Genomic DNA, 21,359 nt, shown 5'->3' with positions numbered 1-21,359 from the left:
CGCTGTGCGCCGGGCCGCCGTGTGCCTGCGCCCTCGCCCTTCCCCAGCCCGCAAAGAGGAGGGCCGCCAGCCGCTCGTAAGCACAGTGTACACTTTATTTCAGACTACAGGTTTCTGAACATAATAAAATCTTTGGCTTGTAGCGGCGGTTCAGTCTCGCAGTCTGTGGGGTCGTATTTCTCAACAAGTCTCCGGAAAACGAAAGGGGTGGAGGGCAGGACAGACAGACCGACAGAGGGGGCCGGGAGAAGGGCAGACACGCGAGGAAGCACACTCTCACGCATACAAAGAAAAGTCCCAGAGAAACGAGGGCCAGCGATGCGGGGCGGGAGGCACCGGAGAAGCAGTAACATTCAAAAGAAAACGAAACTGGGCCGGGGGCAGCGAGGCGGAGGCGGGGGATAAAATAATTATAATAATTATAATAATTATAACAATAATAATAAAGGAGATTAATAAAAAGTCCAGCAAATAGAGATCGCTACACATAATTCTTTTCCTTACCTGAAATTAAATATATACAAGGTCGTAAGCGGTTTGGCTAGATAGAGCTTTAAGGAGTTCGCAGTTTCGTCCCTTATACTGTGAAGAGAGAACTGATCTGATTTTTCGATAGCACCTGTCCAAGTCTTTCTCCCTTTGGAAAAATGTCTTGTTCCAACGCGACTCTCCGTCCTGGGGACCCCTTTCTCTCTCTTTTCCCTGTTGTTCCCTTCCTCCTCCTTTGCGCTGATTATTTCTCCCCGGGCGTGGGGCCGGCAAGGCGGCGGTGGCGGTACCAGGAGGGGGCGCGGGCGCGGCGGCCGGACCGCGCGGCCCCTGCCGGCGGCGGCTACTCGCTCTCGTCTTTGTCCTGGACCGTAGTGGTTGAGTGGTTGTATAGTCCCTGCGCCATGAGGTGCAGCGCCAGGCCGTTCTTGATGCCCGTGGCTTTCTTGATCTTGGCGCGCTTGTTCTGGAACCAGATCTTGATCTGGGACTCGTTGAGGCTGAGCTCCTGGGCCAGGGTCTGCCGCCGCTGCTCGGTGATGTAGCGGTTCGCCTGGAACTCCGCCTTGAGTCTCTGCAGCTGCTCGGCCGTGAACGCCGTCCGCGGCCGCTTGTCCTCCTTCTCGTTCTTCTTCTTCTTTAGCTTTCTGGTGCGGGGACCTGCAGCGGCAGAGAGGGACGGGTGGGAGGTGGGGACGGAGGGCAGAGGGGAGGGGGAAGAGGGCAGAGGAAGCCGTGAGAATTGCGGAGCCGAGCGGGGATCGCGCCCCGCGCTTCCTGGGCGCTAGCCGAGGCCCCGCTGCCGCCGCCTCCCACCTATCACCCTCGCCCGCTAGCCCCTAGATCAATCGGCTGGCTACTGGGGTCGCTGGGTTCCCCTCTGGGATGCCCGAGGGTCACGGAGGCAAGCTGGCCGAAGTTGTGTGTGCACCCACACCCCAGTTCAGCACAGGAGAGCCGTGTGATAGGCTTAAATTACAGAGTCCAAGATGGAGAGATATTTGGAGCTCCATCCGGTCCAACCCAGAGTTGGAGATCGGGGGCCTGCTGTCTTCACAGTCCCGGAATAAAAAGAGGCTCAACAGTGTAGTAGTAAAGACACCAGGACGGGATTGCCCTGGGGAAATCGCCAGCCTGAAAGCCAATCGTCTCCCCCTCCTCAAGAAGCGCACCTACACCCACACACCTACAACAAGACCCCATCTGCTTGTAGCTATCGACTCCAGAAAACAAGGGGATAAGGAGGGGCGCTGTGAGAGACCTGTCTAGCTCCAAAGTATTCAGCATCTGCTCTCTCGACCTGTTCTTCTGTCCCTGTGGCCTAAAACGAAGCCCTTTTATAGGGTCCCAGGAAGACGCTGACCACCCGTTTCCCTGAAAAGGGAGAAAAGGCCTTCACCCGGTTGTATGCCTTACCCACGTGCCCTGGCCCCTGAGTTCTCTGTTTTGTCCCTTGGATAAGCCAGTAAGAAAGAGAGGCCCTCACCATTCCTGCACCCAGCAGCACAGGCACGGCTCCCTCACCTCTCTTTTGGACACAGAAGCTGCAATTTCAGGATTGAAGACTGAATAACAAAAGCAAGCCAGAGCCGCTTTCCCTTCCCACCTATTTGCACGGTTATTTATCCACGAGCAAAACAGGGGCAGAGGGACACAGAGAGTGGGGCAATCCCGACAAAAATCTGTGCTTTGCCTCTAAGATGGGTAGAGGAAGAGGCCACAGGAAACCTTCCTAGGAAAGTGACGTGTCCCTCAGAACCTAGTCTGCGAAGAGGGCTGCCGTGGAGCCCAGCCCTGAGGAGAAAAGGGAAAAGACAGAAGGCTGACTCTAAAGCCTGCACCTCTGCCCATCAGCCTGCACACCCAAGCCTCCTGGAGTTTCCTTGCTGGGCCCTGTCATGCTTATGGGAGCTTCCTGAGTCAAGTGAAGTCCCTGTCAGGGCCGTTAACCTATAAAACTGTCTGGAAGAAGCATCTTCCCCGGCATCTCCAAACCTAGCAACAGAGGGGCAAACTGGGCAGCCGGCTTCTGGGGCAGACCAGCGCTGGGGTCACCAGCTGTCCTGTGACAAAAGAGTCCAGGCCTGGCCGCCCCGCAAGTCCGGGCTGGGGTTCGTCTCCCTGAACTGCTCATGCAGGAGAAGGAGCCAGCACCCTGCCTCCCCAGGCTCGTAAGAAGAAAGCAGCCAAGAACAAAGACAAGGCCCACTCCTGAGCCCGGTGCAGAAAGCACTGGGAGGCGGGGTGGGACGGGAGGAAGGCCTTGGTGTAGTGTAGTCATTAGCCTAGCGAGCAGAGATGGCCCAGGAAATGTGTACATCCTCAGAAAGACCCTGCTTGCGCGTTGTGCGTCCCGGACGTGGTTAGAGTGTTGTTGTTGGTGTGTGTGTGTGTGTGTGTGTGTGTGTGTGTGCGCGCGCGCGCGCGCGCGCGCAGAGGGAGGAACACTTGTAATAAAATCGTAGCCTCCTGGCCAGCCCGAGCCTCACGGCCTGACAGCTCAATCACTCTATCCATCAGGCGAGTCAATCAAAGCAGCTTTTCGGAGGTTCAGGGAGCCCGTGTCAATAACGGGGCTCGAGATGGCGGGGGCTGATAGCGCGCATCGATCCGCGCGCAGCCGGCAGCGGTGCGGAGGCGGAGACCAGCCAGAGTAGAGCGGCGCACCGCTACGCCGTACCCTGCCTCCTGCCAGACCCCGGTGGCCGGAACCCCAATCGGAGGCCAAGAACCCCTGCCGCCCTCCTCTTGGCTCCCACCGGTCGACCGGGAGCTGCAGTCCGGGGAGGCGGGCAGGCCGCAGCCTCCTCTCCCGGGGCCTAGCGGCTGTCCCACAGTAGGTCTCAGATTGGGGTTCTCGAAGCGCAAGGAGTATGTGGGTAAAGGGCCGAAGGAAAATCGAGAAAAACGGGCCTATGGCTGACAGAAATCTGCTATCTGGCAGACGTGCGAAAGGAAGGAGTGAAAGAAGGAAGGGGCAGGGCCGGGAGGATGTGCGAGGCGTGCTTCGGAGAATCTGGGGCAGAGGGGTCTCTCATGCCCTCGGCCCAGCTTTCTGACCTGAGCCTGACCTGTCTTCTCTCCCACTGTCTGTCTGTCAGCTCTAGAAAACCAGGGGCCAGGGGCTCTCGGCACCCACCGTTTCAGCAACTGCCCTTCCCTGAATTCCACCCACCCGGGTCAGATTCTCTTGGCTACCCGGCCTGGGGAAGAGGGACAGCGATCTGACGCGTTTCTCTCTCTTCCTGTGTCTCCTTAAATCTATCTCTATGCAAGTGAGCTCTCCGCAGAAAATATCGATATGGTGTTTGTGTCTGTAAGACCACAAAGTGAAGATTATTACTCTAATGACAGCTTTGTTCGATTTCGGCCTCCGCAGGACGAGGCTGGCGGGATTTCAGACCCAGATTTCTAGGCCCACCTTCTCGCTGATTCTAAAAACCCCTTTCCCTGGACGGAAAAGCAATGACTGCTTGTGTCTTTCCTAAGAATAATAAAGGTAAAACACAAAGAAGGCCGGAAGGGCTCGGAGTTCAACACCGAAGGATCGAGCTTCCTGTGCCCTGAGCTGTAGCCTCCCGGGAGGTGGCCGCAGTATCCAGGAGCGCAAAACTGGGTGCAGTGCTCGACTGTGACTGGGACCGAGGTCAAGGAGGAGGAAGCAGGCGTGAGAGAAGAGAACGCCCGAGATCCGGCATGCTCTCCCCAACCCGGAGGCTAAGAGTTCTAGGGGCGGCGTCCACGGAGCCGAAAGGCACGGCGCAGCCTGGGGCTGGGTACTCACCGGAGGACGGACGATCCGAGTAGCGCGTGCAGTAGACCCAGGCGGGCCACACGAGGGGCTGCTGCGAGTCAGTTTTGACTACGGGCCCGCCGTTGGCTGAGCCCATTAGCAGGATGGCCGGGTTGCTGTGCTCCGGGTACTTAGCACCCTGCGCTCCCGGGCTCCCCACGCCGCCTCCACTGCCACCGCCGCTGTCCGAAGGTTTGGCGGCTGCTGCTGCTGCTGCCGCTGCCACGGCCGCCGCCGCAGCCGCCGCCGCCGCCGCCGCCGCCGCCGCCGGGCTCCCAGCTTTGGACGCACCCGCTCCGCCGGCGGTGGCTGGCGGGGAACCGTCGGGTGGGCCACAGTTCGCGTCCGGGGCGCACAGGAGTGAGGCGGCGCCTGGCGCCCTCGTGCCCAGCGGGTGGACAGGGTCTCTACCTGCGCCGGTCTGGCCTCTGTCACGCTCGACCCGAACTCCTCCTGCGCCTCCTCCGGCCGCCGCCGCCGCCGCCACCAGGAGCTGCGGCGGCGGCTGCTCCTTTTTGCAGCCGAAGTCCGGCCTCAGGATGTTGTCGATGAAAAAGTTGGTGGTGCGGTGCAGCTGGGCCGCGGGCTGCGGCTGGTGAGCAGGCGCCGCGAGATGCTGCTGCTGCGGCGGCGGCGGCGGGGGCGGGGGGTGCGGGGGGAGATGCGGGTGGTGGGCCAGGGGCGGCAGGCAGGGCGCCGCGGGCGGCGAGGGGGGCGCGGGCTGCGGAGACACCGGCACGCTGTCTCCATCGCTGCCGCTGCTGCCGCTGGCGCCGGGGCTGAGGCTCAGGCTGAGGCTGCCGGGGGCCGCCGCCGCCGCCACTGCCGCCGCCGCGCCGAGGCCCGAGTCGCGCTGACTTTTAGGTTCCGGCTGCTGTTCTTCCATGCTCGGCCGCCCCGCCGCCTCGGCCGCCGCGCCGGCCCCCGGCCCCCCCGCCTCGCTCCCCACCCCACTTTGCCAGCGGCCCGTGGGGGTGCGCGGAGGAAGGAGGCCGGCGAAGCCCCAGCGAAGGCACGGGGCGGGTGCAGAAAGAAAAGCCCAGGCGCCTGGCCTGGATCGCTCGCTCTTATCGAGCAGATCTCGCTGTCTCTCCCTCTAATTTGTAGACATCCAGATATGGAGACACTTGGCTATTTCTTTTCTCTTTCTGCAACCAGATTCAATGATTTGTTTTAAATGGGGAGTAAGCTACGGCCAAAAAGAGAGGAAAAAAATTTAAAAAAGGAAAGGAAAAAGAAAGCAATAAAAAAGAAAAAAAATCTCCAAGATTTTTTTTTCTTAAAGATAAAAAATAGTCTTTAAAGTCTAGCCATCTTCCTAGGCAGTACTGAGGGGTTTGACTTCCCCGAGTGTCACGCTCAGCTGTGCCCAGAGCGCGAGGCTGGCAGCGCCTTTAATCGCCTTTGCTTTTTTTGCAGGGAGAGCGCGTCTCCGCCAGCGCCGGGGCTGCCTCTTTTTTTTTTTTTTTTTTTTCAAATCTCTGACAGCTCGGATCTTCGCTCAAACTCTCTCGCTTAAAAAAAAATCACCCAGGCACACTTTTTGCCTTCAAACCGGAAGCACGTGAGTCAGGGCCGCACGTGTGCGGGGCCAATGGCGAGCCAGGACTCGCGCTGACACCCGGGCCTCGGCCCAATAGGCGCGCGCGGGACTTTGCGGATAAATAATCCGGGGGCGGCGGCCGCTGGTGGACAGGGGGCGCCGCGGCGCTGGCCCCGCGTGTCCGGCCCGCCCTCCCCAACCCGCACCCGAGCCCCTCCCCCTCTTTCAGGCCAGGACCGAGGAACGGGCAAAATAGACCGAGGAGTGTTGGATTTCGGGGTGTAGGCAAATAGGGAAGCAACTCCATAAACAACTTGTTGGAGAAATGCAGGATTACGGGTGCGTGCGCGCCGGGCGCAGGGTCAGGAGACAGGGGAATCGGCTCTTTTGGCAACCCCCATGCCTAAGAAGCAGACTTTTATTTTATTGCTCTGGCTTTTTCTTGCTGTTATTAAGGGTGAAAGGTTGCTGTCTCTGTCGGGGTGTGCCTGTATGGTGTGTGTGTGTGTGTGTGTGTGTGTGTGTGTGTGTGTGTGTGTGTGTGTGTAGTGGAGGGGGAGGGGTGAGACGAGGAGGGTCGGAGATGTGAAACAGACCTAGATTTGGTTACTTTCAGAGGAGCAGTTTATTTTTAACAAATAGCAAACCCCGAGGCCAGCTGCGTCTAGCTAGCACCGTCTGTTTGAAGGTCTGTAGTGTATGCTGGCCGGCTGCACTGCGTGTCCTTCCCGGGATATCCGTACCCATGCCTTTCCCTGGCGGGACCTTCGACAACCCCCAAGAGCTGTCCTGCCGCCGTAAAGCCAGGCCCAGAGGGCGCGAGAGAGCCCGAGCGCCAGTCCTTCCCTGGCCGCTGGAGTCGAAGCTGTCCCATCGGCCCCTAGGCCAAGCAAGTCAGGGTGCGGATACCCGCGAGGCCCCGGCTTTTGGCTCAGGGCAACCTCCGTGTTAGATTTCCCTGCAAAGTGAAATCAAGCAAGTAAAAGTACTGCACCCCAGGTATTTGCCCTAGCCTGCTGGACAGCGAGTTTCCCCCGGTGGCCCAGATTTTCCTAGGATTGCTCCCGACTCCGTGGAGGCCTCTCGTTCTAGCCCAGAATATTCTTCCCAGGCTTTGGGGGGAACTGCAGGGGCTCCCGCCGCTCCCACGCTCACAGGGATTCATCTCCAGTCGCTGGGCTCTTTTTCGCTGTTTCCTGGTTGAGGCACCCCAAAAGTTTTCCCACTGCGAGGGACAGGGTAGGGGAAAGTGAGGCATTGGACATCTGCGGGGTTTGTCTGACGAGACTTTTTGGAGGGCCAGGATCCGACTGTGTGCTGAAGCCTTCGGTTCGAGAGTAGCTGGAAAAACTCCAGCAACTGAGGCCTCCGCGGGGATGTTGTCTCGGAGCTCCAGCGAGCCTCTCGCTCTGACCACCATCCTTAACTGGGACAGCGGAGTAAGGATCTCTTTGGGGATGTTGTCTAGCGGAAACATGCAAAATAATCCCCTGTACCCAGAAAAGTCACAGAGGGTTAGGAAGAAAATAAAACGAAAAATCACAATCAGCCGAACCACCGCCCTAGCCGAAGTTTCTCAAAGGGGCTGGTGGAGAGCGGGAGTTCGTATAGCTGGCTGCATCTTCGGGTCAGCCGAGGGTCTTCCGAAACTCGGGCTCTCAGAGTTCCTAGTTGGACCTTCTCGGCGGCTCGGGGGCAGCGAGAACCACTTTCCGAAACGCTGCGCTAAAGCAGGCCCGACGTGATCTACACAAACCTCCCAAGTCGGCCCCCAACTGCACCTCCCGGGTCCTCCTCAGTTCTACACCCAAGGGCTCCCCGAAATCTCCCGGTGCCTCCACCCTTTCTCCCCGAAATGGGGGTGGGAGTTTATTTATATTTAAGTTCGCAAAATTGAAATCTTTATCCCGCAAGCGAGCGTGGGTACTTAATTAAATTCTAATTAGGACACTATCAATATCCTATTTAGCCGCGTAGCTTTTGTGCGCTGCGGTCCCTTTCAGCGCCGTAAATAGGGTCTCGACGCCTTATCTCGCCTGCAGGAGACGCCTCGAGAAGGGCTGCGGAAGATAATTTATAGGTTTTAATTACTCTTCATTCCGCCTGATCAGCTTGGCGTTCATCACAGGCCTGTGAATAAAACCCTGGTCAAAAGCTCTGTCACATCGCTCTGGCAAGACGCTTAATCAAAGTGAGCGGCCCCGCGCGCCGCGCGGCCCGGCTCCTCCACGTAATTTCCAGCCAGCTGATAAAGCCAGCTGAATAATGCGGCGGCCCTTTGGAGACACCATTTACAGAAATGACTTTATTGACGGCTTAACGTCGGTAATTCATTTTACCTTTCATGTAGTGGAGCCCGGATTTGTTACAGTAATGGGATGATAAATGCACCCGCAGCCCGCGAGCTCCGGCTGGATTAGGCGGCGCTCTGCGCGCTGGCTCGCCCCCCACCCCAGTCCTCCCCCAGGCCAGGCCTTCTCCGGATGCTCGGCACCTAGAGCCGCCTGCTCTCCGTGACCCCCATCCGAGCCCACGCCCTCCTCTACCTCCTGAAAATGGACATATTATTGGGAACTCGGTGTTAGCGGTTTGGTGTCCTGGCAAGCCTGACAGTCAGGTGTCAGAGTGAGCAAATGTTGACCCAGGTGGGTGTGTGAGGGTCCAGAGGACTCACAGTGAGCCCAGGACCGTGCCTGTGGGTGAGGAAATACGGGCAGGGTGAGTCGTGTGTACAAGCATGTGGGTAAAGGGGTTAGGTGTGTGTGGGGCAATGTGTATGCACATGTGAGTACACGTTTGTGGCAGTCCTTTTTGGGGTACTGGTTTGTGCCTTTGAGAATTAAGGAATGTCTTCCAACTTGATAGAGTCCAGGTAGGGAGGTGGGCTGGCAGGAAGCAGGTTGGGGAAATTTACGCAAATGGAATGGAGCCCTTTTCTCCAAATGCCTTCTGCTCCTGGGCCAAAGACATGGAAGTCTGGAGACACACGGTGCCCATTTCCATTACCTGAAGTTCTGAGCTGTGCAGCTCTGCTGGGGTAAGATGGCCCACAGGAGGCCACTGACCTAGCTATACCTCTGCAATAAATTGACTGTCCCCAAGTTCCACTTCCATACCCAGCCCACATAAAAGTGGAGAATGACGAGAAATAAAAGAACTTTAAATGCCAAAGGGGGGATTTCTTTCCCTACTTCAATGAAGGAAGAAGGGAGCCCAAAGAGGCTTTCAATAGCGGAGGGTGGGGTAAGAAAGACAGGGGGACTCCCCAAAATTCCTGCCTCCCTCCCACTCCCAGACTTCCTCTATTGCAGCTAACCAGGGCCTTCCACTGAGCAAAAGGCACCTGGCCAAACCGAGGTGGGAGTATTTGTGTGTCTGCGGGATGCTAGAGAAGTATGGGGGTCAAAATGATGAGGGGGTGGTGATGAATGCTTCTCACAGTGAAGGCTGGGATACTGTTCCTTTGTTTCCCAATCTTGCAAAAACTGCTTATGGATGTGGAGGGTGGCCCTTGGCTGTGAAGGGTAGGAGCCTGTATTCGTGTCTATTTGCTTGTATATGTGAGAACCAAAGAGAGAGGAATGAGTCCATGAAAGCATTGTTTGTGTGTCTGTGTGTTTGTGTGCATGGCTGGAGGCTCGTGTATGTACACATCAGTGTGTACCCCCGAGTCTGCGCCACCAGTGGGGCATGGAGAAATGTGTTTCCTGAGGGTTTTGGTGTACGCTGTTCAGGAAAGAGAAGTCTCCCTCCATCTCACGTTTCCACAGAACTTTGGATTTCGTTTAGGCAAAGACAAATGTCACGGTCCTGCCCGCTTCCACCTCTCTTTTGTGGATGGGTGTGAGGAGAATTGTGAAAGAAAACCTCGCAGCCTGGCCAGGCGTGCGTGCGTTGGGCCGAGAGTGCGAGCGTGTTGCATGCACATGGTGGTAATCGCATTTCGAGTGTAGATCAGATGGCAGTGGGGCCTCGTGGCGCGGGACATGAATGAGTTGTCGCAACACAATAGCGGGCAGCCTTCCTACGGGGACTGGGTGACCAGCGGTTTTGTTGGGAGTGAATGCGAGGAGATTTCTGCTACAAGTGCCGCGGTATTATTATGAGCCGGAAGGTCAGACTATACATCGCAGGTCCCCAAAGCCTATAGACCTTGGGAAATGTAGGGCCTCGAGCCACGTCATTGTACCTGACAGTCCTTTCAATAGACTAATTCAATTAGCGCTTGGGGGTTTGGTCTTCATTTGGAGGCTATAATAATGTGGAGGTGGGTGGGTGCAGGGGGATTCCTTGGGTATTGGTTCTGCTGGAAGCTTGGAGTGGAACTGGGGGAGGCAGGGGAAGGGATAAAGCTGAGGTGGGTGGGGCAGTGCGTGGGAGGCAAACCCTAGAAATAAAATGTTCTGTTGACTCTAGAAATTGGGGCGGCTGCTTTATTTGTAGATAACCCAGAAGATTAGGGTTGGGGGGTGAGGCAGGGAGAATTTCTTTTTTTTTTCTGTGTGCAAGAAGTACAGCCATAAATGTCCAGGTTCCTAGAAAGCCCCCCAAAAGCTTCCTGTGGGAGGTTGTCACCTCTGGGGATTTCAATATTTGGATTTATGCCCCTACCATCCTGCCTCCCCTCAGGGTTTTCTCCCTTTTATCCGAGGGAGGGGCAGTTCACAACACGGATTTTTTTGTTCTAGAATCAGTTTTTGTTTTGGGGTGCTTTTTCCCCTTTAAAGCCGGACAACAGAGAAAATTAAGCCCTTTCTCCGCTTGACTGGGAAATGGGGGAAACATCTCAGTGACTCCCGAAAATCGAGCACGGGGTCGGCTCCTGACATCCCGGACACCAGGGCGCAGACACCAGACCCGTCGCTGCCGGCGGGTTGCCTCGTCGGCTTAGGGCTGCTCGGGCTCGGATTCACCTTCTCCTCGGTATCCCCAAACCGCCCTAAAGCTGCACCACGCAGCCAGCCAGCCCCCCTCCCCCACCCCGAGCCGGGAATTTTAGAGCTCATGGCTCCCGAAAGCAAGGCGACTACGTACACTCCTCTCTATATTTTTCACTTTAAACAGACATCCTGCTTTTCTCCTTACATTGAATTCCACCCAAACCCCAGAATCGAAACCCTAATGTTCGCACCCTGCCCCGCCTAAAAAAGAAAAACTCGGAGTAAATTCAACTGCTACGCTCGAATTTTCTTCTCTCCTTTATTTTGCTTTTCGCCTTCTCTCACTCCCTCCTCCTCCCCAGAAGGTTCCCAGAGCCTGGCGATCCCCAGGCCTAGGGGGCCCCCTGCCCACCCAGGTCCCCACCTGTCCGAGTGGCGGCTCCTGCCTCGATCCGGCTCGGCGCGGGTCAGGGTCCACACCGCCTGGCCTCGGGAGTGTGCACGCCGTTGGGTACCGCTGTGAGAGGGAGCGAGGAGGCACCAGCGTGGCTTCCGTGTTCTGCTGCCCCCCTCGGCTGAGTCCGTGCTCCCCGGGAGGTCCAGACCCAACTCCAAAGGTGTGGTCAAAAATATAACTCAAGAAGAGAAGAAAACACCCACGATATCCAAGTCCTTCGCATAGAAGTGCCCCTGTGGTTCCAAAACCGTGTTCTCTGGCTCGCCCCAGAGTTAGCAGTCATCCTTCTTCCCTCGACTCCTATAGGGGTGAGGGCTGATCCCAGGGCTCTTCTCCCACTGACCCGGGAAGAGGAAGCAGAAGTCCGCGCACCCGGCTCTCGGCGCTCCGGCTCCCGGCCGGCGCCTTCCCGCCGCCCTCCCCGCTGGCCCCGGGGCACGAGCCAGGCCTCGCCCCCCTTTCGTTCTCCGGGGTGCAGCCTCCCGACCCCCTCCCCGGGGAGGGTGCGGGGAGGACTCCGGGTTCCCACCGAGATCGGCGCTTCGGGGAACTGGTGGGGAGGTGAGGGAGGGAAAAGTTTGGGCTGGAAGTGGGGCGGGTGGGGAAGGGAAGTCTGGCGCGCCTGGGAGAGGAGAGGGAAAGAGGGGCGAGCACCCGCGTGCCTCCCCCCAGCCCCCAGCCCCACCTCCGAGCTCAGACTGGATCGCGTGCGGGTGAGATCGGCGGTGGGGGGGAGGGGTCACTGCAGTGTCCAGGCCTTCTCCGGCCACCTTCTCTGTCCCCGGGCTCCTGCAGAAACCGGAGTGGGGGTCGACCGTGCGGCCGGGCGCCTGCGTGTTTGTATGTGACTGTGTGTGTGAGAGGCCCCAGGTGGGTGCGTGTGTACCAGTGGGCACGAAACGGTTGTGTGCATTTTTCGTGTTTCTCTAACCCTTGCGTGGTTGCGCTGTGTCCGTGTGTGCAAGTGTAAGTGTGTGCATGGGCTCTGCGCCTGTGGCTGTGCTTGTGCGTGGCCATGTGTGCAGTCTCGGTGTGTGCGTTTGTGTGCCAGCTGGGAACCTGAGAGCAACTCCCTCCGACCGAGGCTCTGCAAGTGAGGTGTGTGAAAGAGCAACGACCAGAGGGCTCTGACCCCAAATCTCCCCTACCACCTCTCCCCCGCCCCCATCATTGAATTATGCAAAGGCAGAAGGAAGGAGTTGTTTAAATCCTGATTAAAATAGCCACTGGTTTTCTCTTCCCCACCAAAACCCACCTGTGCAATCCCTAAGCCCTAAGGCCCCACTGGGGGAAGAGCGGGCAACACGTGGCAAGGTCAACATCAAAGGGACCTCGCTCGGGGAGAGAATAGCCCCAAAGCCCACTCCACAGATGAGGCAACTGAGGCCCAGAGCGGGAAAGGGACTAGGTCAGGGTCCCACAGAGGCCGTCAGGAACCTTGGACATCTGAGTTTTGTCCCGCGGCCTAAGTGCCAGATGAGGGTGTGGTCTCCTTCCCGCGCCTGCCAACCCCATTCCATTCTCCTCCAAGTAAGGTGTATTCTCTCCCCAATCTGTCTGTGAGGTAGAAGAGGCAGCATCTCTTGGCGCTGGGAATGCAGTGGGAGGCGAGGGGGAAACACAATCCCTCCCTTCGTCGGTCCCACTGGAGGGCGTTACTGTTCCTGCTCCCACGGGGGGGGGGGGGAGGCGGGGCGGGGTCTAGCTGCTTCCTCTCCAACCCACCCCCCCCCCTCGCCTTCAGAAGTTTCCAGGCGTGAATGGTGCTGTTAGGGGTGGGAGGTCAGTGAGAGGAAGGCTGGCCTCATGGGCAGTGGGCGGGGGGAGGGATGGAATACGGACCCCAAAGCCATTCCGGGCACGTCCCTCCCCTCCGGCACCAAGGACGCCCGCCCCAAAATTGTTATGCAAAGGAGTCAAGTCTGTGATCTTCTGGCGATCAAAGCCGCAAAACCAAATATTAGAAGAGAAGTCAATAATGGATGAGCAGATTAAGAAACCCATCTCGAGGACAATTATCGTCGCAATTGAAAAAGCGCCGGGCTTCCCTCCTCCCCCCCTGCCCCAATATTAAAAGAAAAAAAATAAAAAGTAGGCGGAAGAATGGGGCCTGGGGATAGTGGCAGAGGAGGGCAGCCGCCGAGCGTGCGTGAACGAGCGGGTGCGTGGAGGCGCTCGTTGAGGGGAGATAACGCCCCCTACACCCCACCAGGGGGTGACCCTATTGGGTCCCGGTGTTTTCCCTGGCCAAGTGCGCAGAGCCTTACCCTCTGCCCTCAAAGGTCTTTGGCCTCTTAAAAGAGAGCGTGAGGCCACTCTGAGCCGAAGTGCTAGAATCAGAGTTTCTAGGGTCTTTCTTTTCAGACCCTCCGGCACCCAGCCTGAGTCCCCCGGCTGCACCCCCTTTCTGTCCGTTTTCTTTCGGGAGAGGGACCCTAGGCAGATGGGTAGGGCAGGGAGCCGGGTCTTACGGGCGCGGGCGGATTCCCGGCCGGTTTTCCTGTGAGGAACGCGCCACCTATCGGTGCTATAGGAGAACTGCATCCGTGTGGTGCTCCCGGGCCCGCGAGGCTGTCTGGGGGAGGTTGGATTTGACCTCCCAGGGCCGGGAGAACCAGACCCTTTCCTGACAGTAGACACCTGACTGGGGACAGACTACGGGATTCCCGGAAGGGGATCCTTCCGGGAATCCCCTCGCCTCGTGAGAGCTAAAGTGGAGAGAAAAGCCCATGAGGGGCTCTTAGCTCTGTGATTCCTTAAGCAGAAACGCCTGCGTTCCAGTGGGATGGGCCCTGCGTTGGGAGTCGCGATTGGATTCCTTTGACGCCTCTGCCTACCATGCGACCTTGGGAAGGCCCCCGGCTTTCTCCGGGCCTGTTTCCTTACTCGTAAACTGAGAGAACTGGATTATACTGATCCCCTCTCGACTCTGACCTTGAATCTAACATTGAATCTAAGCAGGATATGTAGACACCTGTGTCTTGTATTTGTTTCTAGCTCTTAATAGATTCTGGACCTTTATATGCCATTTATATCCTAATCTCTTATACATATTTAATGTATACCTGCTTCAGTTAATATTACTCTTTTCTCAGTTGTCCAAAGATTTCATTTGAGTGGGGTCAGGACGGTTCTTGGCCCGAATAATCCTGATACATGCCCCTTTACTTAAACTTGAAAAAAAAATCTAACAGGAAAACTTCGTTCACTTTGCAGTGTGGACACTGCTGGGGAGGACTGGTGTCATGGGGCCAGGGAGAACATAATGGACACACATGTGGGAGGGTTAGGAGAGAAGACTCAGGCCCTGGATTGCGGTCAGTGTCAGAGAGGACCCGGAAGGACAGAGGCTAGACGGAACTAGAGAGACGGCTGAAGCCATGGACACTCTGAGACCCCTGGGGTGGGGTAGGGGGTAGCTCTTGACCGGAGGCTCCTTGATAGATGGTGTCGCAAGAGCAGTACAGGCGGGAGTGGAGACCAATGTAGGATAGCTCAGACCTTAAGCCAGTTCCCCTTGAACTCTCCATGAAATTAATAAAGAACGGAAAGAGGGTGTGGGAGACAATATTTTGCTCTAGTTCCCCGGAGATCTCTTATGACTTCTGCTTGGAGTTCCGGGCTGCCCAGGTTAGACGTGCCCACTGGGGAGCCCCCAAACGGTCCGCACCTGACAGAGCAGCAGGCAGGCCCGCTAGCCTCATCTTCAGCTCCTGAGTGGCCAGTGGCAGCGCGCAAGGCCAGATCGGCTGCATCCGACGACAGCTGAGCGAAGGCGAGCATCCCCTCCTCTAGGAATAGAAATTCCCCTTGGGACACCCAGAGGGGCTGCCCCTTTGAACCTGGGACCCATTGCTTTCGGAATGGAGAGGACGCTTCTGGTCTTTCGATCCGCGAGTCCAGGAATCGTTACGGGCTGCCGGCTCCTCGGAAGTGGTGAATTTCAGCGTCTTGACGACCGGCGCACAGTGCGATTCAGGGCCAGGGGTTAGTGTTCTTATTTGGAGATGGGAAAATCAAGGGTCTGGTCACTTGTCTTGGTGAACGTGAAACGAGGCCTTGAGGGGTCAGTTGGTGGCGTAGCCCTGACGTCCTAGCGGTCTGTGCGGCTCAGAATTTTTCTCCCGCTTCCGCGAGGTCGAGTCGCGTTAGTGGCCGGCGTGGGGAGGGCGGGGCGGTTGGTGGTCCCGGTTCTCCGCGGAACTCACACAGCAAGGGCGGTTTCCCAGCCCCTCAGACCTGACCCGTGGAATTCCGGACTTTGCGTCCCCTGCCCTCGGTGTTGAAGCCCTGTTGGTTGCCACCCTGCTAAGCCAGGTCGGCCTGGGAAATGGGAACTCCAGGCTTGGGCCTAGTACGCACGGCCCGCGCACTGGGGCCCGAGGGGAGCCCTGGGCTGCAGCTGTGGGCTGAGCGGGGAGGCCGCGTGGTCACTGTCTCCCGGCGGAACGAGGAATGGCAGGGATTCCGTGTATATCCCACCACCTCTTGGACTGTCCCAGGCCGGCCAAGAAACCCAGATTTCAGGAATCACAAGACGCCACTGCGGAGAGCTGACCGAGACACGGGAACGTCGTCCGTGCTGGGGCGGAAAACGCCGGTTCCAATGTGCACAGCTCAGACTAACCTCTGTGGCGGGACCGGCATAAGAAAAGGAACGGATTTACTTTGCACTTTTCTCACACTTCACTCAGATGTTGCCGGTCTACAGAGCCATCGGGAGAGACAAAGCGATAAGGAGAGAGATGGCGGGGGTGGGGGGGGGAAAGAGAGAGAGAGAGATTGATTGATTGATTAAAGGTCCCCTTTCTCCAAAAGAGGAGATAAGGATGCTGACGAGTCGATAGCCAGCATACATCGGGTGTGCTCTGGACGCAGCTCTAAGCTCTCCATCTGGGTTAGCTCATTTAATCCTTACAGTAACCTATTGAGATATTGTAGCTTCTCCTCTCCAGTTTACAAAGGAGGAAACTGAGGCACGGAGAGCCGTAAAGTAGCCCACAGGCATGCCCCTAGCAAGTGGAAAATGAAAAGCAGAATCTGTCCGCAGCTCTGGAGGCGCCAGATGGGGACAATCCGCTCAGGGCACTCTCGAAGTCGCCCCCAGGCCCCAGGGAGGGAGCAGGTTATCATCTTCCTCCCGCCGCACCGACGCGAGGCCTCAGCGCTCCCAGGTGCTCTAGGCGGGCAGGATTCCGGCCCTGGGCCAGAGTCTGGCTCCTTCAGGGGAGCCCTCAGCCCGAGCTTCCAGGCCCTCCCCGGGGTAGGCAGATCTCCCATCCTCTGCAGGGACTGGAATCCTCTCCGGGGAGATGACCTTCCGTTTCCATCACTCGGACTGCCTCGCCAGGGAGCAGCGCGGAGGAGGCCGCAGCCACTCATGGCTGTTGTTGGTGCTCTTTCTTCGAGCTTCCAAGCTTAGTGACCTCGGAAGGGGCCCAGACTCGGCCTTGGTTGGCTGCAGCAGGCGGCGGGGGGGCAGAAAAGCTGGTCCGGGCAGGACGGAGCTGCTGGGACGCGCCTCCACGCTCAGTGGCTTGTCTCGGCGGCTGCGAGGGTGATCGCCGAGGCCCAGACTTTTACAGACTTGCTTTCAGGCAGCGGACGAGGACCCTGGCTGGGACGCGCAGGGCGCTCGGGTCCCACGCAGAGGACAAGTCCCCGGGCTTCCTCAGACCTGCGCCTCAATTGTCAGGTTCAGGTGATGGGCGTCCCGGCGGCGGTTGAGGCCAGTGGCAAAATCCCGGGGACCCAGCCTTTCCCAGCCGTCAGCCCTCGGGATCGCTCCCCTTCCAGTCCCCACCAGCCCTTCCCACGTCTTGGAGCTGCCTTGACCAGGATGAGTGTGGGAATGGGAAGGAAAGGGCGCGAATCTGTCTCGGGAGGGAAAGAGGGGACCTAGGATAAGAATCGCAGGAGACACAGGTCCATCCCTCTCTACCTTGGCTCCAGGCCAGGGGAAACTTTGCCGGCCCCCAGAACCTGCAGCTGGTGCTTCGCAGAAGGGGTTGCCATTAATTCTAACTCCCCCGGCCCCTGGTGAGAGGACTTTCCAGGCAGAGGAAAAGGAGGTGGCCTCAGCTCGCTTCGGAAAAGTGCAGGTGGGCTGAGAAGAGGGGGCCGGTGCCGCCCCGGGGTGGTGCGTCCCGCAGCTAACCGCCTGGGGTTTTAGTCTTTCAGCCATGGCTCCCTCCTCTATCTCCTCCCCGGAGCGTTCTCCTTGAATCCCAGGAGCAGAACTAGAGGCCTGGCTGTGAGGTCTTGTCTCTAAGGTGGGATCTGTGTCCAAACCTAATTAGGACTCGTCAGATGCTAAAATCTTCCTATCCTATCCAAGGCTGCCCTGGGTCTGGGAATCACAACCCTGTAAATCCACAGTTTGCTTTATTGGAGATTTGGAAAGAGACTGAAGGTGTCTGTAGTTATGAATGAGTGTGAACTTGAACTTGCCTTTTTTTTTTTTTTTGGAAAGGTGTCTGAACCTTGAGCCAAAATACACCAAAGAGATTCTCCCCCCACCGCCCCGAACCCCCACTCTGCCCTGGAGGTTACAGTTGCCTTGATTGTGGGGTTCTGGGGGTTGGGAGTGCAGAATCTGCAGGGAGTAGGGGAGGTTATTTAACTTGGCTGGGTCACCAGAGAGAAGGAGAGCCAAGAGACAGTGCTGTCATCCCCTCTTCTCCATCAACCTTTAGCATTTATCTCTCCTTGCACCCCAACCCCCCGTCAGTCTCCCAGCTATCAAGTGTGGACTCGACAGGAATGTTGCAAGGAAAAACTAATTAAGTGGCCGTACAATGCTTTGAAAATATTAAGTGTCATGTAAATGTCTAATGCCAATAATAATCTTGATGGTGGTCATTATGTGCCGGGAAGCACATCCCAGACAACCCAATGCTGAGCCCAAATGTGCGAGTCTAAGAGAATCCCAGGGAACACCCGTCCTTTCTGCTGCAGAGCCCCAGCTCTGAGTGGCCGGGTGTAAGGTGGTGACTCTAGGTCCTGCACCTATCGCCTGTAAATCACCTGGGTTTAATTCCAGCTGGGAGTCCTAAAGTTACTGCCTTATCTGACACTGGAGCCCATCACCTGTAAAGTGGGAAGTTAGTGATTCCCAGGGTGTGGCTACCCCCATGGTGGATTCTGCTTCCTCCAGGCTCTCACAGGCTCCACGGTGTGCTCACATCAAGGTCTGACCTTTGTGATCTGGGTGTCTTCCATCTTCCAGAGCTTGGTTAAGACATAGCCGTTAGGAGGGTTATACCCTGGTTACCCTTCACGTTTAAATAGAAGGATGTCCTGTTAGGGAACACACATCCCTAACTCCCCTCTGTCTCTGAACTGTCAACGGGAGGGGCAAAAGGTCTCAGGTCTTTAACATTTTTCTAGTTTGATGAAACACCAGGCCTTCCCCAGGACTTAAAGTTTCCTTATAAGGCAATTTCACCACCACCCACCCCCTCACCCCCACCCTCTCCCGGCTGAAGCTTCCCCACTACTGCTGGGCTGAAGACATGGGGCACTGAAGTATGCCAAAACCAGTGGAGGCTCAGAGGGCAGCAAATTACAGTGACTCATGATTGAGGCTTTTGGAAATTTCCCCCAGAAAGCACTGGGCCTTTTAGGGGTTTTGTAGAGTCAAAAACCTGGATACTTTACCGCTACTTCTCACCCTACAATTTGCCCTAATTTTATTTCTCAGTGACTTGGGGAATAGGTTACAATTTCAGGCTCCTCCAGCTGACATTTTTTGTTAGACCTAATTTGATTGGATTTTCAGTTTTTACTGCTATGTGATGACATACCCCTTATCATTTGGGAAGAAAATAGCTGACTTTTTTTTTTATTATTCAAAAGAAAAAAAATTCTCGTCTAGTTAAGCTCTAAAAACCAAGTGCTTTGTTTTGTTTAAGCTAGGCTTCAGTAACTCAAAAACACCTTACCTTTAAAAGTAAAACTTTTTACAAATCATACAGAAACAGGTGCTTTCCTGGGTATTTTTTTAAGGTGTCCAAATAGGAATGCGATTAACAGCGGGAGTGTTAGGGTTTGGGGGTTAGGCCATGTGATATTTCACGGTCAAAACTGAAGAGGTTTATAAGGTCAGACACTGACAACACACACACACACACACACACTCACACACGCAACACACACTCACAGTTAAAAGGAATTCTAGGCTTTGCCATTTCACTCTTTCCTAGGAACCTCTGGGGGGAAATGGGAATGAATATGCATGTGTAACTTCTGTAAATTTTCAACAAGTTTGTTTTGTCTTTGTTGTTGTTGTTTTACTCGGTGCCGTGCCACGTGAGACTCTTGCTACATCATGGAGAATTTGTTTCCAAATCGGATAAGTCACCCAGTAAGACACACTTGATGTTGCAGATAATTTTCTAGCAACATCTGCCGAGTCAGCGTTTTTGTTTTTCTGAAGATGTTACTCACCAGAAAACATTCCCTCCTCTAGGAATTTCACGGCCAAAAAACATTTTTGTTTTAATTTCTGTCCTTTGGTTTCCTTTGGTTGGTGGGAAGGGAGTGTGGGGTGGCGTTGAGGCGATACAGCGGGGCCAGGTTCTGGACCAAAGGCGGGGGGTAGGGGGGAGGCTGGACAGAGCGAGCAGTGTCCTTTGGGACGAGGGCCTCAGCTCTGTGGTGCTGCCCAGAGCTACCGTGCTCCCCTGCTGGCTTTATTTGTTCCTTTTCACTCACTGCCACCATCCTTTTCATCACGCAGAACTCCCAATCTTTGTTCAGCATCTGTATTTCTACCCCGGCTGCTGTGTCTGTCGTGGGCTGTGGGTACCCAAGCATTTTGTTTCATAATGTTGGTTAATTCTTTTAAAAACACTCTGATCTGAGCAGGCTGTTCAGGAAATGTGGCTTCTATTCCACTGCGGCAAGCAAGCCCTTCTCCTCCTCCGTGGGCTGTCAACACAATGTCAGACACTGAAAAACAATCTTTCCAGAAATTCAGATATTTCCACACTGTAGGCTGTCTGGCCCTGGGAGCCGAAATGTTCAACATTTCCTCCAGATAATAGCATGTTACTAGGTCCCACAATAGCCTGGGAAATCGAGCTCCCCTTTCCCTTCTCCACAGGCGTCCTTACAGAAGAATGGGCCAAAGGCCTACAGAAACCACCAGACTGAAATTCTCCCTCAAGGCGGAGGTAGGGGTAGGGGCGGGGGGGGGGGGGGCGGGAGGTTGGAGAGGAAACATGGGGACATCATTCCCATTTCTGTCCAGGGGAAAATGCCCAGCACCTGTGGATGAGACAACCCAGTCCAGCGCAGATGCGCTGTCCTGGTCCAGGGTGGTAGATGCATTGCAGGAACTGGGCTCAGAGAGCAGGCGGGCTGGCCTCCCTCCGGCACTTCTGCCCAGGAGCTAGTTTGATGGGAGGGCTGGCAAGCTCGGCTGTCCTGAGCATTCCCTGTGAGAGGTCAGGAAAGCTGACTGGGGGTGGGGAGGTGAGAGAGGGTTACAGGGCCTTGGACTCTCTGTGACAAGTCTCTGGTGGGCCAGAGAAGCTGCTCCTCTGTCCTCTGGGTCTGTACCCTTGCCCATGGAGGGAGGACCTCCTGGCCCACGTCCTTCTGTAAACTCAGATCCCAGGTCTCTGGCCTGTGAGTAAAAAAAGAGAAGAGTGTGTCACATTTAGGGGTTAAATGATATGAAGCCCCAAAGGAGCAGATGGTAGAATTTCAGGCATTATCCAGCAGGTGGCAAGGAATTTGGGGGAGTGCAGGCTGACTTGGTGCTATTGCTAAATCAGCCTTGCACTTGGGATGCTCCTGGGTCCGACTATTCCTCCACTGTATGTAAACTGCTTCTCAGAGCTGGTGCATGTGACTTTGTTTCAGTTCTGTCCAGTACGATGGCCACTGGCCCCATGTGGCATTGAGCACTTGAAGTGTGGCTGGTCTGAATCGAGATGGGCTGTCAGTGCAAATTAAAACGCAGCATAACCAACAAGGACCTACCGTAGAGCACAGGGAACTATACTCAATATCTTGTAATAACCTATAATGGAAAAGATCTAAAAACGAATAGATATACATGTATATGTATAACTGAATCACTTTGCTGTACACCTGAAACTAACACAACATTGTAAATCAACTATATTTCAATAAAAATTAAAAGAAAACACACAGCAGATTTCAAAGACTTAGCAAGACAAAAATAAG

At 56.0% G+C, this 21,359-nt stretch overlaps 2 protein-coding genes across 2 annotated transcripts in view; one reads left to right on the top strand and one right to left on the bottom strand.

Moving 5' to 3' along the window:
* Window positions 1-832: 832 nt before the first annotated feature.
* On the bottom strand, window positions 833-5,168 carry EN1 (engrailed homeobox 1; the record flags this gene model as incomplete). Its single annotated transcript, XM_082840954.1, has 2 exons — window positions 833-1,149; window positions 4,274-5,168. The coding sequence occupies 2 exons, from the start codon at window positions 5,166-5,168 to the stop codon at window positions 833-835; spliced, it is 1,212 nt and encodes a 403-aa protein (XP_082697080.1).
* A 1,402-nt stretch (window positions 5,169-6,570) lies between these two features.
* MARCO (macrophage receptor with collagenous structure) overlaps window positions 6,571-21,359 on the top strand; it is a gene marked incomplete at both ends in the record, with an annotated part of 126,298 nt that continues 111,509 nt past the window's right edge. The window contains 5 exons of the mRNA XM_082841067.1: window positions 6,571-6,622; window positions 11,068-11,216; window positions 11,641-11,723; window positions 11,860-11,875; window positions 11,958-12,036. Coding sequence (XP_082697193.1) covers window positions 6,571-6,622; window positions 11,068-11,216; window positions 11,641-11,723; window positions 11,860-11,875; window positions 11,958-12,036 — 379 coding nt within the window. The remainder of the gene's footprint in view (window positions 6,623-11,067; window positions 11,217-11,640; window positions 11,724-11,859; window positions 11,876-11,957; window positions 12,037-21,359) is intronic.

Source organism: Leucopleurus acutus (genome assembly GCF_964270905.1).
Source record: "Leucopleurus acutus genome assembly, chromosome: 6".
NCBI classification, from domain to species: domain Eukaryota; kingdom Metazoa; phylum Chordata; class Mammalia; order Artiodactyla; family Delphinidae; genus Leucopleurus; species Leucopleurus acutus.
This window is presented reverse-complemented; position numbering and strand designations above follow the sequence as displayed.